Genomic DNA, 15,350 nt, shown 5'->3' with positions numbered 1-15,350 from the left:
CCGTCATAGAGAATTATGGTTATCCCAGAACCTTGGGCAGGTAGTCCAGCAATTTCAGGGAGATGCAGGGAGATGGCGGGGGTTCCCCCTGACGATTCTGGGGTGCAACGCTATCTTTAAGATGATTTTATTTGTCAAACTCCTATATGCTTTCCAAAACATGTATTACAAAATTCTGGAGGAACTGTCCACCAAAATAGAGGGGGAGTGTAGGAACCAACTGTGGAACAAGGGTCACCCTAGAGTAGCACTTGAAGCACTGCAGCACGACCCCTACAATGGCGGGATCGCCCTCCCAGGTGTTAGGGCCTACTATTGGGCTACACATTTGGTAACTATCAACGAATGGATGTTTACACCACACACTCACCCGACGTAGGCGTGACGGCAGGTGCAATCACAGATGCACTGTATGGAAGAAAAGGGGCCTGACAGCTACTGCCGGCTGCACAGGTGGCACTGGAGTTGTGGAGAAATACCACCAGATACACAGGGTGGGCACAGAAGATGACCAGGGAAATGCACTTGTGGGAGAGGTCGATGCTGTAGGAATTAGGAAGCTGAAGGGGTTTTGAGGCTTGGGATACGATAGGGATCTCTAAAGTCGGGGATCTCCTCGAGAATGGAAACCTCATGTCCTTCCTCTAGCTCGAGAGGGAATATCCACTGCTCCCGAATCAATACTCCCAGTTGCTGAATGCGTTGCAGGCTGAGTGGTTGGGAAAGGCTGAAATACCTGATTATGCTCCCCTGAAGGGTAAGCTGCTCATGGAAGAGCTCAGTAAGAAGGGGGTTTCCCTCACTTATAAAACACTAAATAACAACATGCAAGACACAGTAATTAAGCTACGAGAAAGATGGGCGAGAGACATCTGAGAGATGGATGATATTGACTGGGAGGAGGCCTGATGCTCCCCCGGGAGGTAGCTATAAAAGCCAGGTTAAGGCTAATAAAGCTCAAGATACTGCATGGGGTGTACTACAAATGGGAGCAACTATATCAACTTTATGAAATGGAGAGAGTGATATCCCCACACTACGTTAGATGCAATGTGGAAAGAGGGAATTTCCTGTACACACCTGGTGGCTGCCCATCCATTCAGGCTTATTGGAACAAGACAGTGCGAGAATTACGCAGCATCTTGGGGGTTGATATCCACTTGAGCATAAATATATCCTTTGTGGTATTCCAAATGATGTGGATGTCCTATGGGCCAAACTCCTCTTCAGTAGCTTAGGATTGGTGGTGGCAAAGAGGGATATTGCTTAACACTGGGGTGTGCCAAAGGTCCCCACCTTACGAGAATGGAGAAGGGGGGATGGACATGTGCATGGCCACAGAGACAGTCATGTGCAGGCGCTGGGGATGTCCTCACAAATTTTACTAAGTTTGGGGTCACTGGATAATATATTATGCTCTGGACCTTATTGGCGGTGAAACTGGGTCTTGACTGTGGCCAGCTGTATGTGGATATTATGATGTTGATGTGCCACCCACATGTCTCTTATTGTAGTTCATGTATTGCAGAAAGCCTTTTCTGATTTGTGTACACTATGATGCTACATTGTTAACCCCCAGCTGCTCTTTTTTATTGCTATGGGTGTACTTGCATCCTATTATGTTGTACATGCATATGAACTAAAACAAACAATAAAAAAAATAATATATATATATATATATATATATATATATATATATATATATATATATCTCCATCAACAGAACTCCGTGAAGAGAGCATCGACCACTTGCAGGGCGGCTCGGCGTGTGGGAACGGATCATGCCACTAATATCCAAAAACAGCTCCCTTTGAAAGTCCCCAAAGTGCACCTTGATAGTCTCTGTATTTTCGCTCCTGTGTGCAGTTCATTTTCCAAATAGTCTAATTTTCACTGGGACCCTGCACACTACGCTTTTAATACTTCCGGACTTTTCACAAGGTGCTCTGCATTTTAGACAAGGCTCTCACTGTCTCCTTAATCCATTTTCGCTGCATCATGTGATCGAAGGTCAATGTGGATGACTTCGTCTTCTCACTTTCCCTTGCCACGCTTACACTCAAATTCACTGGCTGGCATCCCATACCTTTTGCTGGTGCAGTGCGGGCGGATCGACTCTTCTAGCAAACATCCATCAACAGAACTCCGTGAAGAGAGCATCGACCACTTGCAGGGCGGCTCGGCGTGTGGGAACGGAGCATGCCACTAAAATCCAAAAAAAGCTCCCTTGGAAACTTCTGCAAAGGAGCACGCCGAGCACAGACCTTCAAAGACACGTTGCTTTATTTCGCATTAAAATAAGGACAGCTTGTTACAATTCCTGACGCGTTTCGGCATCTGATCTGCCTTGATCACAGGTAAGTTTAAAGTTCCTCGTCATTTGACTGCAATGTCATATCCTGTTTTATCCAGTGAATTTGAGTGTAAGCGTGGCAAGGGAAAGTGAGAAGACGATGTCATCCACATTGACCTTCGATCACATGATGCGGCGAAAATGGATTAAGGAGACAGTGAGAGCCTTGTCTAAAGTGTAGAGCACCTTGTGAAAAGTCCGGAAGTATTAGAAGCGCAGTGTGCAGGGTCCCAGTGAAAATTAGACTATTTTGAAAATGAACTGCACACAGGAGCGAAAATACAGAGACTATCAAGGTGCACTTTGGGGACTGTAGTACCTTTGAGACCACATGGTGATTCAGTAGTCTCACGGGGTGCTATAAAACAGGATATGACATTGCAGTCACATGACGAGGAACTTTAAACTTACCTGTGATCAAGGCATATCAGATGCCGAAACGCGTCAGGAATTGTAACAAGCTGTCCTCATTTTAATGCGGAATAAAGCAACGTGTCTTTGAAGGTCTGTGCTCGGCGTGCTCCTTTGCAGAAGTTGCCAAGGGAGCTGTTTTTGTATATATGTATATATATATGTATATATATATATGTATATATATATATATATATATATATATATATATATATATATATATATATATATATATATATATATATATATATATATATATATATATATATATATATATATAAATTACCTACTGGCGGTCGCCAGTAGGTAGTTATAGTTAGGACCCTGTTTCCATAGGAAAACCGCAACATTCTATTTTGAATAACTTTGGCGCCGGTCGACGAATCCTCGCGGAATTTTCAAAATAGGTGGGGCGCTGCGCTCCGCTCCTACCCTGAAAGTCTCGGGGGGATTCGTCAAGCGGGGGCTGAGATAAAAGGGGGGTCCCAAAACGCGTTTTTCCCATGCATTTTTCCATAGGACCTTTAGACACAGCTACAGCCCGAACGGCTGAACAGAGTTCCTTGAAATTTGGCAGAGAGGTAGTCTACAGGTCAAGGAAGTGCCTTTTGTAGGTTTGGTGTAAATCTGTTCAGTAGATTCTGAGAAAATAGCCTTTAAATCAATATATATATCTGAGCCAGCTTACGGTGCGCTTACGGTGCGCTTACCGTACGCGTACAGTGACGTGCGCGAGCGCGATTCTGATTGGCTGTTAGATCTAAGTAAACATTCGAATCGGTCGAAACCAGGAAGCGGCGGCCGCCATTTTCTCTCTCGCACTCTGAGGGGGGCAGCATAAACAAAGTCAAAAAACATCTAAAGGGGTAGTATATTTAGTTCTTAACCACCCAGCATCGATATAGGTGTCCCCCAACAACCCCCAAGCCCAAAAAAACAATTTTAATTTTTTTCGAAAAATCGCCGATTACGCTTACCGTACGTGTACGGTTAAAATTATTTTAAAAAAAACATTATCCATTTGTGCATGGCATATGTAACTCCAGGAAACTAAAAATGAATACCTTTCACAACGAAGCACATAATATGTCCCCCATGTGCGCACGGTGCGCGAAGCGCATCGTGCGTACATGGCCCATCCCGCGTAACGTGGGCACGCGGTGCGCGCAGCGCACCGCGTGACCACCGTGCGTGCACGGCACTAACTGCGTAAAGTGGGCGCGCGGTGCGCGAAGCGCACCGCGTGCTCACTGTGCGCGCACGGAACGAACTGCGTTAACTGGGCGCGCACGCCACGAATGGCGTAAAGTAACTTAGCATTTAAAAAACCGTACAAATTCACTGAAAAAACCATAGGTTTCACACACGTTATAGTTAGGAATTAGCATTTAAAAAACCTTGCAAATTCACTGAAAAAACCATAGGTTTCACACAAGTTATAGTTAGCTGTACATTTCACTCGTAAAAAACCAATGAAATTCCCCCGTTATAGTTAGTGCAGGCAACTATAACTCACGCGACCGCAATCCTCTGCTGATGACATATGTGTCTTTATGAAAAAAAAATATTTGTAATATATGTATAGCTAAAATTTAATGGAAGAAGACATGGGCAAATAAGTGTCTAAATACAGTATTAGCATCAGCAGAGGATTGCGGTCGCGTGAGTTATAGTTGCCTGCACTAACTATAACGGGGGAATTTCATTGGTTTTTTACGAGTGAAATGTACAGCTAACTATAACTTGTGTGAAACCTATGGTTTTTTCAGTGAATATATATATATATATATATATATATATATATACACACACACATATGATGTGATCAAGGTCACTTGTTGACCGAAACGCGTCAGATTTAGAAACCTGTGAGCAAATAAAGAAACTTTGCATCATACCCATTGGAGTTGGTTGCTCTCTTCTCGCTGAAAGGAAGTGCAGGAGGGCGTGTGGTAACTCGAGATATATATAGATGGTTCTTTTAACTTGCTGGTTTGAGGAGGGCCCACTGCATTAAGGAGTTTGAATACTTTCAGTCTTCGAGTGCGTGTTCTTCGGTTCAACACAGGAATGGATTTTGGATGCTTTAAAGCGCAGCAGTGACGCTTTTACACGCAACACCAGAGTTAGGGCCGTCAAACTTTAAGGATTCGGTATGTGAGTGCCTCGTTGGCGAGCCCCCAGATCTTCAATTGAGAGGAGTAATACGCGGCACTGGCTGAGGTGGAGAGGCGGTTTCAGAGTGAGGAAGTCGGGAGACATTCAGCGCAGGCACTGTGTTCCTTCCCAACGATAAGCATGGGACCGCACTCAGGATGTCAGAAGAAAGGATTTCCGGGGGCGTGGCTTCGGAGCCTCGGAAGATGGCCGCTGTTCCCGGGAGCTCCGTCGGGACATGAGGTAGCACGACCTCTGCAGGCAACAATTCTTCTCCACAATCTTCGGAACCGCATGTTTTAGCGGTCGGAACTTGGGCTCGGCAGAATGCTACCATTATTTGCGCATAGGGTGAGACCGGCAGGCATATTTTTATAATTCTTTGTTACCTCACCGTCGCGGCCGCCATTTTTTTTTTTCAGCGCTCCTATGCTTCCCGCCTGAGGCTGTGAGACGGTGTTGGTTAGCAGTTGAATGCCCGTTTTTATTATTGTAGCCTACTTCTTTCATTTTTGGTCAGCGTTCATGTTATTTGGTCCCTGATGATGTTCGCACTGATGCCTTCTCAACTAATGTGATTTCTGTTGCTGTTGAACACTATTTCTTTTACTTCACTCCTGGATTTTTGGGCTGACACCGCCTGGACTAGTGTTCCCTAATTTTCTTTTCATTTTTTCACGAGTTTGGCTCTGTTTCCTTTTGGGGGGACTCTGAGTGACTCCATAATTACAATCTTTTTTCTTCGTTGTATACGAAGTGTCTCTCTTCACACTGTCACATATCACAATGCCTCGCACTAATTGTAGTGGTGCTCTTCCCTCAAATGAGGCGGGTTTAGAGGTCTACAATCCTTTTAACGTCCTACAGGATCACATCGATGATAATCTCAAAGACTCTGTTGGTTCCAAGACTTCTACTTCACTCACTCCTCGTCTAAGCACTAAACAAGGCTCCAAAATACCTTCTGCGTCACCTTCTACTGGCAAACGAGTGAAAGCTAACCCACCTTCTCCTACTAATTCATCATCCCTAATATCCATCGAGCTCCTTCTTGACGAAATTTGTGCTCTCAAACCACATATGGAGGAAACTAACACCCGACTTCAGAATCTGGAAGCCAATTGGTCTCTCACTGAAAAGAGAGTTGGGGACCTAGAAATGCGTGTTGATTCTGTTCAAGGACTTACAAATCAAGTTCCTCTCATCTCTAAAGAGATAGAACAACTTAAACAGCAGATTGAAAATTTAGAAAATCGCAACAGGCGTAATAACCTACGCATTTACGGATTAGTTGAAGGACTTGAAGGCTCTAATCCAATTTCCTTTTTTTTTTTGAAACCGTTTATTACAAAACTCAAAAAATATACAAAGATGGGCCTACAACCTTCTGGCCGGCCGCTAGTAAACAAAAGGAGCATATGATACACATTGTAGAGCGCGCGTTGCGGCTAAGGAAGATGCACAGGAGTTAGCAGCGTTGATAGCCACACCATCCGGACCCCACTGTACGGTTTCATTTTAAACTGAAATAACAACCAGAAAAAACAAAAACCACAAGGCAATCTACAATCAGAAATAGCAGCATGTGCTCCCCTGAGAGGGGGACCCTACCAATCCATAGGAGTATCAAGAAGGGGAAGAGATCAGGATTAGGGCTGGGTAAAACTCAATGCCCGGAACAGGGAAGATGGGTCGGCTACGGGGATGGGGCAGGCGACGGATCGGGCAATAACGGTGGAGTACAGATTCCCCCGCGGTAGGCGTTCCAGGGGCCCCAGACTTTCATCCATGTCCCAGGCTTACCTCTCGCAACATACACCACCTTTTCCCGAAACATGCACCAATCCATATGTTCCTTCCAGGCCGAGACAGTCGGGGACCTCTGAGATCCCCACAGTTGAGCAATATCACGCTTGGCCACCATATATCCCAGAGTCACCCACCACGTCTGTGGCGCCGAGTAGTCGGTAGGTTCCCACACATTCAACAGGCATCTCCTCGCTTCGGGTAGCAGCACCACATGCGTAACCACACGCAGGACCTCATGCACACCACGCCAGAATCGCTCCACCTCTGGGCATTCCCACAATATATGCAGAAAGGTCCCCAAAGCGCCACACCCACGCTTACACAACCCGTCCACAGCATAGCCCATACGCAGAAGCCTCGGCCCCGTCATGTAGACTCTGTGGAGTATCTTGAGCTGGACGAAGCGAAGGCGGGCCGGTATGGCCACCTCTTTCGGGGAGGCCACCGCAAGGGTCCAGTCCTCGTCGTCCAGCTCCAGTCCATCGGCAACCCAAGCCTCACGAAGGGCAATCAGCAATCCCGTGCGGTCATTGATCAGTTTTTTGTAGATCAGTGAGATCGTGCTGTCCGGAACGTGTCCATCCAGCACCCTATCCTCAAGGGGGGAACACTCCGGGATGGATGCAACGTCCGGGAAGACGGAGCCCAGTGCATGACGGATCTGCAAATACCGAAAGTACTCCCTGCCATGCAAGTGGAACTCCGTCTGCAGCATCTCGAACGTTTTAAATCCTCCCCTCGTCCAGAGATCCCCCACCTTGCTAATGCCTATCATGTCCCACTTCTCGAAGCCCTTCGAGGTCCACAGGGAGCCCAACTGCTCGGACGCGTATAGTGGTGACGCCCGGGTCAGACGATCCTTCCACCCCATCGCCACATTAGCCGCGTGCCACACTCGCACCATGACACGCGTGGGGCCGGTCAGCCGAGCGTCGGGCGTGCTGGAGTAGAGCGCTCGATTATAGTCCCCACCCGGGAGTAGCATCTTATCCATTTCGAATGCCGGGTTTAAAGCGGGCCCATACAGGCCGTGATTAATCGCAGCCAGCTGGGAGGCCCAATAGTATCGTTTGATATCCGGGAGGGCAATCCCGCCGTCATACCATGGGAGCGTCAGCTTCGCCAGGGCGATACGCGGCCTCCCGTCCCAGAACAGGCGGCGCTGCAAACTCTCCACCTCACGGAAGTAGCGCGCTGGGACGGGGTCCATAGTATTTTGCAAAGCGTAGAGGAAGCGCGGCAGAGACATCATCTTAAACAATGCCGCCCGGCCGAGCGGCGAGAGCGGCAAGCGCCGCCAGCGCGTGACATCTTCCTTCAGGCGCTGGAGGGGGGGAAGCAAGTTCCGATCATACCGGGCCTCCGGGTCCAGAGTAATGAAGACACCCAGGTACCGAAATCCCTGCGGGGCGATCTGGATCGGACAGCCCTGCGGGAGAATGGGCGCCTCCCCAGAGAGAACATAAACGCACGATTTAGCCCAGTTGATGACAAGGCCGGAGTTACGACCAAATGAATGCAAAACATCAACCAGTACTATAAGTGAGTTACGTGGGGAAGCTAGGTACAAGAGGATGTCATCGGCGTATAGGGATACGCGGTCCTCATGCTCGGGGGTCCAACGGAGACCACGGATGGAAGGCTCCCACCGCAGCCACTCTGCCAGGGGCTCCAAGGCAAGCGCAAAAAGGAGCGGCGATAAGGGGCAGCCCTGCCGCGTGCCCCGGCCCAGCTCAAACGGAGCCGATACTCTACCGTTCACCACCACCTGCGCCAATGGGCCCGAATACAGCAATTTGACCCAACTGATTAACCCTGCGCCAAAGCCAAACTTCGCAAGCATCGCCCAGATGTATGGCCATTCAAGCGTATCAAACGCCATGGTGGCGTCCAGGGATGCCAAAATGTCCGGCTCCCGTATGTACTGAACACGTGCAAGCACCCCATGCAAACGCCGCAAGTTAAGAGCTGTGTTACGATGGGGAATAAAGCCGGACTGATCCTGGTGAACCAGTTCGCCCACCACGCCGACCAGCCGATTGGCCAGGACCTTGGCGAGAATTTTAGGCTCCGCGTTCAGTAGCGAAATGGGCCGATAGGATGTAACCCGGTCCCGAGGTCTCCCCTCCTTGTGGATAACCACGATTGTAGCCAGACGCTGGTCCAGCGGGAGGGAGCCCACCGAATGGGCCTCCAGGAACATCGATCGGAGATGTGGTGCCAGCGTATCCGGTCTCAATTTGTACAACTCGATGGGGAGACCATTAGGACCCATGGCCTTGCCGGAAGCGACCGAACGTATGGCGAGGGCGATTTCGTCGGAGGTTGGAGCGGCGTCCAACGACACTCTGTCCTCCTCCGAAAGGGAAGGCAGCGCGATATCCCTGAGCAGGGTACGGGAATCCTCTTCAGAGCAGGAAGACACCGGGGAATACACCCCGCGGAAATAGTCCGCGAAGCAGGAGACAATTTCTTCCGGCTCAGTAACACACACACCGTCTGTTTTCTCAATCAGCGGGACTACACGACTCGCTCTCTCCTTTTTGTCCAGCCACGCAATCAATTTACCAGCCTTATCACCCACATCATACAATCTCCCCTGTTGCTCTCTACTGAGGCCCCTGGCTGCCTCCGTGATGAGGGCCCTATAGGCCGCTTGCTTGAGTTGGAGGACATGCAATACGGCATCCGTCACCCCACTTTCTAGATTACCCTCCAACTCGGCTATCTCAGCTTCCACCCGGGTCACCTCCTCCCGCTCGCGCCTCCGGGTGTGGGAAATGAGGGACAGGGCCTCTCCTCGTAGTACTGTCTTGAATGCCTCCCACAGTGAGACAGCCGAAGGCACGGACCCCACATTCTCGTCAAAGTAGCGCTGGAGGGATTTAATCAATTCAGCGCGAATAGTGGGGTCGCGAAAGTACCAGGGATTGATCGGGACCACCCTACCCTCACCCCTCGGAAAAAGGTCCAGGTGTAACAGGAGCGGGGAATGGTCCGAGATACCCCGTGCCAAATGGCGCACCTCTCCCACCCTCCCAACATAGGCCGCCGGGACCAGGACATAATCTAGTCGTGAGAGACTACCATGGGCCCCCGAATGGAAGGTATACTGTAACTGCGTGGGATGTTTTAAACGCCAGCAATCCACCAATCCCAGAGTGTCCAATAGACCAGAGAGCCACGCTTGGGCCCGGGGGAGGTCCCTAGGGGGGTGACGATCCACAGTCCCGGAAACCACCGCATTGAAATCCCCCCCCACCACCAGAATCCCCCCCGGAAGGCCAAGGAGGAGGCGCCCCAGGTCCGCAAAGGTAGTCGACTGTAGCCCCGGTGGGACGTATACTGACACAAAAACCACCACTTTGCCCTCCATCCTTTCCACCAAGACCGCGTAACGTCCCCTGTCGTCATGGAGCACCTCATCAATCTCCAGCGGAAGCGAGTTCTTAACCATGATGCCCACACCCCTTGAGCCAGACGTAAAGCCCGAATGGGCCACTAGGCGATAGCCACGCCGATTCATGGCGCAGAAGGAGTTGCCAATGAGGTGTGTCTCCTGCAGAAAAACTACATCGGGCGAGATTCGCTTCAAGAACTGCAGGACCACCCCACGTTTAATCCTGTCCCCCAGTCCATTCACGTTCCAGGACAAAAGAGTTAGTTCCCTACCCCCCATCATAGACAAGAGCCACCATTCGTCCCCCCGAGAGCACTATAGAGCTAGCACAATGATACTTTTGCCTTGTGGTGAAAACGAACAACACCCCCCCATCCCTACCCACCCACCCCAACAAAACTCCCCCCTCCCTGCACCCCTGCATGAGCCCGAACAGCCCCCCCAACGTGCAGTGTGCCTGTCGCCCCATATATATAATAAAAACTAGCTAAGCCCCCTAGAGGAGGAGGGAGAACCCCCAAGAGACCCCACACAACCTCCATAGGAGGGGAAATTATACAGACAGATGCTTAATCGAGAGTGGCAACATTTTTGTCCAGAGTGAAGCCCAACATCACCCCCTCAGTCCCGATCCAGTGTGCCGTCTCCCCCCGCCGCCCCCCTCCGCCCCCCAGATCACGATCCCCAGACAGAGTGTCCAGCCAGTCTCCGGCCGCTTCGGGGCGATCAAAAAGGTGCGTGCGACCCTCTACCTCCACTCGCAGCTTGGCTGGGAAGAGCATTGCGTATTTAAGGTTCAAGTCCCGAAGACGGCGCTTGACGCCTTGGAAGCTCAGTCTCTGCTTCTGGACCGCTGGGGTGAAATCCGGATAAAAGTTCACCTCCATGTTGTCAAGCTTAACCGGCCCCAACAGTCTGGAGGCTTGCAGGATAGCGTCTCTGTCCCGAAAGTTGAAAATCCGGGCAATGAGGGGCCGCGGAGGGGCTCCGACCTTCGGCCTTCCCCCGGGAACCCTGTGGGCCCGCTCCACCGCGAAGAATTTACTCAGCCCCCGTGGCTGGAGATGGGTAGCGATCAGGTCCTCCACAAATAGGTCCGCCGCCGCTTCCTCCCGTCCCTCGGGTACTCCGATGATGCGGATGTTGTTTCTCCGGGCCCGACTCTCGGAGTCCTCCAGGCGCCGATCCATAAGCGCGCTCGCCTGACTAAGCCGGCGCACCTCTGTTTGTAGCGCCGCCACATCAGTAGTAAGGCCCGATGCGGTGTGGGCCAAAGAATCAACTCGGTCGTTGGTCTTGGAAAGATCGGCCCTCACCAGGCCAACATCCACAAGGACCGAGTCGATCTTCTGTGCCAGTGTGTCGAACCGCTGGCCTACCGAGGCCTTCATCTCTGCAATGGCGCCCATGACATCCCGCAGAGTCAGATCCGTGGGCAGGTCCGGGGCATCAGGAGGGTCCTCAGGGGATTTGTGCGGTCCGCCGGGAGATCCCTTCTGGAGGGTATAGCGGTCCATACTGTTGGCCTGATGGGTGGTGCCACGCCGGGTCGGCTTGGTCTTTGCCCGGTCTCCATCTTGTTTGGTGGCCATGGCCACTAGTCTCCCGGTCGCACCAGTCACGTCGTGAAGGGCAGGCAATCAGGGCCACAAGCTCCGGGGGGGGCCACCCCCGATCGGCGGGGTGGGTCACAGCCGGCGGGCAGGCCAAGTCTCCCAGCGAGACCACACCAACACAAGGATCCCCGCGACCCAACCCTGCAGTGATTGCAAGGGGGTGCGAAAGCGAAAGCGCGGGGTGCGCGACTCGCCAGGCCCGGCCCGCCGCTGTTATTCACTTTGTCACTGGGTCACCCCTCAGCGCAAATCCGGGGTCTGGCGAGGAGAAGGCCGCAGACTTCAATCGGTGCTCACTCCGGTGTCCGAGGTCCGATTTGACAACGGGAAACGGGTGCCACCTCAGCTCAGGCTCACCAACACATTCCCCTCATCCGAGACAGGATAAATTCAGGATAGTCGTGGGAGGTTGCGGAGGTCCTCGGGAGCCTCGCACCTACGCGGCCATCTTGGTTGCGTGCTAGGCTCCTCCCCCCAATTTCCTTTTTTCAGTCTTTTTTGCCAACTTTTCTGGGTCTTCCTGAAACCCCTTCATTGAATATCCAACGGGCGCATCGTCTAGGTCAGATAGCCCATTCTTCATCATCATCTACTAAACCGAGAGGAGTTATTTTGTATTTTTTGGAGTATACAGATTTACTCAGAGTCCTTCATTCTGCCAAGCAACGCGGGAACATTTCTTGGAATGGTTCTAATCTCTTCTTTGCTCAGGACTATGCCAAGACAACTGCTGAACGTCGGAAAAGGTTCTTGGAGATGAGACCTGCGTTACGCAGCCTAAATGCACGCTACGGTTTGTTCCATCCATGTCTCTTCAAAGTGACTTATAATAATAAAACAACTAGTTATGAAGATCCAGCGCTTCTCCAACAATTTTTGAACAGCTGCAGAACAGAGTCCATGGAAGTGCCTCAGTCATGACAGATTTATTTATTTCAGTAGTATCTGTTTGTTTTGCCCTTAGTGATGTTTAGTTTCCTTCCTAATGTATTATGTAGCATTATGTTGGATTAATATGTTCCTTTTTCTTCCTTTAATCAGGTAGCGGTCTTGTGGTCCCTCGTCGTTTCTTGTTCTCCTCAGCTTGCCTGGCGGATGTCCCCTCCTTACCGTCTCGTCCTGAGATCTCCCGTTCAGTGTCTTATCTCCTTTATGTGGCTTCACCAACCCCGTTCTTCATCTTTTCTTGTGGTATGCCTTTTTGTTATCATATTTTTTCATCAAATGTTTGTTTCATTTTGTCCCTTTGTTTTTTGTTATACGCGTTCCTTTTTACTTTTCCTTCCTATTATTTATTCTTTTCACTTCTATTTCTGGCCCTTTTTCTACCTCTGGTATTTCTCTTCTTGCTTACCTCTAATTCTCTCTTTTACCATTTTATACTTTTCTACTTTCAATCTCCCTATTTCATTACTCTTTCTTATTTCATATTTCTTTGCCTTATTCTACCAATATTCCTCTAGTTGCAACTTCATTCTCCCAAATTATTATATGATGTTTTATTTTTTACTCTTGTACATAATTGACTTTCTCACAACTTTTTTGATATAATTTATATTTTTAGATGTCGTTGAATATACTTACTTGGAATGTTAAAGGTTTGGGTTCCCCCATTAAACGGCAACAAGTTTTATCTCATTTAGCAACCTTAAAAGGAGATATTGTGTTATTACAAGAAATTCATATAAAAGATGTTGAAGTTACCAAATTACGCCGTAATTGGGTGGGCCATGTTTTTGCGTCTCCTGGTTCAGGGAAACGTAATGGTGTTGCTATTCTCTGTCATAAGCGGTTAAATATCAAAGTTATAAATCAAGACAACGACTCTGATGGTAGATGGGTTACTGTATCTTTGTTGATTGATAAAATCCCTTTAACTATTTTTAATTTGTATGCTCCCACTATACAAGACAAATTATTTTGGCCCCAGATACTTGCGTAATTGATGCAATATTCTGATGATTATCTCATTTTAGGGGGTGATTGTAACATGATTATGGATCCTATTTTAGATAGAAGGTCCAATTCCCATTTCTCACCCTCTCTCATGCACACTCAATTTACATCTACTATATCTCAACGATCTCTTGTTGACTCCTGGAGACTCTGCCACCCTACACTTCGGGAGTACACATATTACTCACCTGCTCATTCTTCCCAGTCCCGGATTGACTACATTTTTATTTCTAAAGCCTTGACCCAACATATTACCCATTCTGAAATAGGCTCTATTTTAATCTCTGATCATGCTCCAGTTTCCTTACGTCTAGACTTACTCCCCTCCCCATAAAAGGTACTAGGAGATAGAGGTTTAATAATTCTCTCCTATTGGATCCCAAATTTACTCCTGCCTTCCTTGATTTTTCATCCCTATTTTTTTACAGAAAATGAGTCTTCTCTGATATCCCCTCAGGTGTTATGGGACACTTTTAAAGCTGCTTCTAGAGATTTCATTATTTCATTTGTCTCCCATAAAAGACGCACGGCCTCTCATTCCTTGCAATCAATTAATACGCAAATTAAACAATTGGAACATTCTTATTACTTAACTAAATCTCAATCAGACTTGGATAAACTTCTCAAGGCCAAATTCTCTTTTAATAAACTCTCCACGGAATCTGCAAATTTATATTTACTTAAATCTAGTGCTAAATATTACAGCACACAAAATAAGGCTGGCAACCTTCTTGCCAATTATCTTAAAGTTAAAAGAGAGCGCACAAAAATCGAATCTATTGTCTCCTCATCCAATATCACACTTCATAAAGATGAAGATATTCTGTCGGAATTCACTAACTTTTATCAAAATCTTTATACTCCTGAATCTCCTCCCCTATTAACTGACATCGATCATTATGTGTCCTCTATTCCCTCTCCTTCCTTTCCAGAAATAGATTTTGCCTCCTTAGAGGCTGATATAGTCCCTAAAGATATTCTGGAATCCATTCAGGTGCTTAAAAAAGGCAAAGCTCCTGGGCCAGATGGCTTCACGATAGAATTCTATTTACATTTTTCCAATCTACTTGTTCCTAAACTTCACCAATTATTTTCATTTTTTATATCGTCCAAAAAATCTGAAGGCTCCTTTCAGGAGGCCTTAATCTGCCTTCTTCCTAAAGATAATAAGGATTATACTTTATGTAAAAATTATAGACCTATTTCTTTAATTAACCTGGATTACAAAATATTTGCAAAAATTCTTGCGCTTCGTCTCGACAAAATTTTACCTAAACTAATTGGTAAAGAACAATGCGGTTTCATTAAGGGTCGTCACCTTTCTGACAACACTCGGCTCTTTTTCAATGTACTTAGTAAGTCCCATTCCTACCAGCATTCATTAGCTGCTGTTGCATTAGATGCTGAAAAAGCATTTGACAGGGTTAATTGGCAATTTATATTCTCAGCTCTTGTTTGGTTTTGGCCCGAAATTTCTTTCTTATATTTCATTATTGTACTCCTTTCCTAGATCTTTTATCTTAGCTAACGGCCTTGTTTCTTCCTCGTTTCCCCTCTTCAGAGGTGTCAGACAAGGATGTCCTCTTTCTCCTCTTCTTTTTATTTTGGCATTAGAACCTTTCTTAACAAAAATTTCGAATGACTAAAG

At 48.1% G+C, this 15,350-nt stretch overlaps 2 protein-coding genes across 2 annotated transcripts in view; one reads left to right on the top strand and one right to left on the bottom strand.

Annotated features, from left to right (window-relative positions):
* Window positions 1-15,350, bottom strand: part of GGH (gamma-glutamyl hydrolase) — a 161,202-nt gene that overhangs the window by 39,963 nt on the left and 105,889 nt on the right. The window lies entirely within an intron of this gene.
* Window positions 1-15,350, top strand: part of LOC146831274 (uncharacterized) — a 210,733-nt gene that overhangs the window by 137,263 nt on the left and 58,120 nt on the right. Inside the window, exon 3 of the mRNA XM_085605541.1 lies at window positions 12,788-12,937. Coding sequence (XP_085461667.1) covers window positions 12,788-12,937 — 150 coding nt within the window. The remainder of the gene's footprint in view (window positions 1-12,787; window positions 12,938-15,350) is intronic.

Source organism: Triturus cristatus, chromosome 5_1 (assembly GCF_964204655.1).
Source record: "Triturus cristatus chromosome 5_1, aTriCri1.1, whole genome shotgun sequence".
Lineage (NCBI taxonomy): Eukaryota > Metazoa > Chordata > Amphibia > Caudata > Salamandridae > Triturus > Triturus cristatus.
Note: the sequence above shows the minus strand (reverse complement) of the source record. Positions and strands in the feature narration are given on the sequence as shown.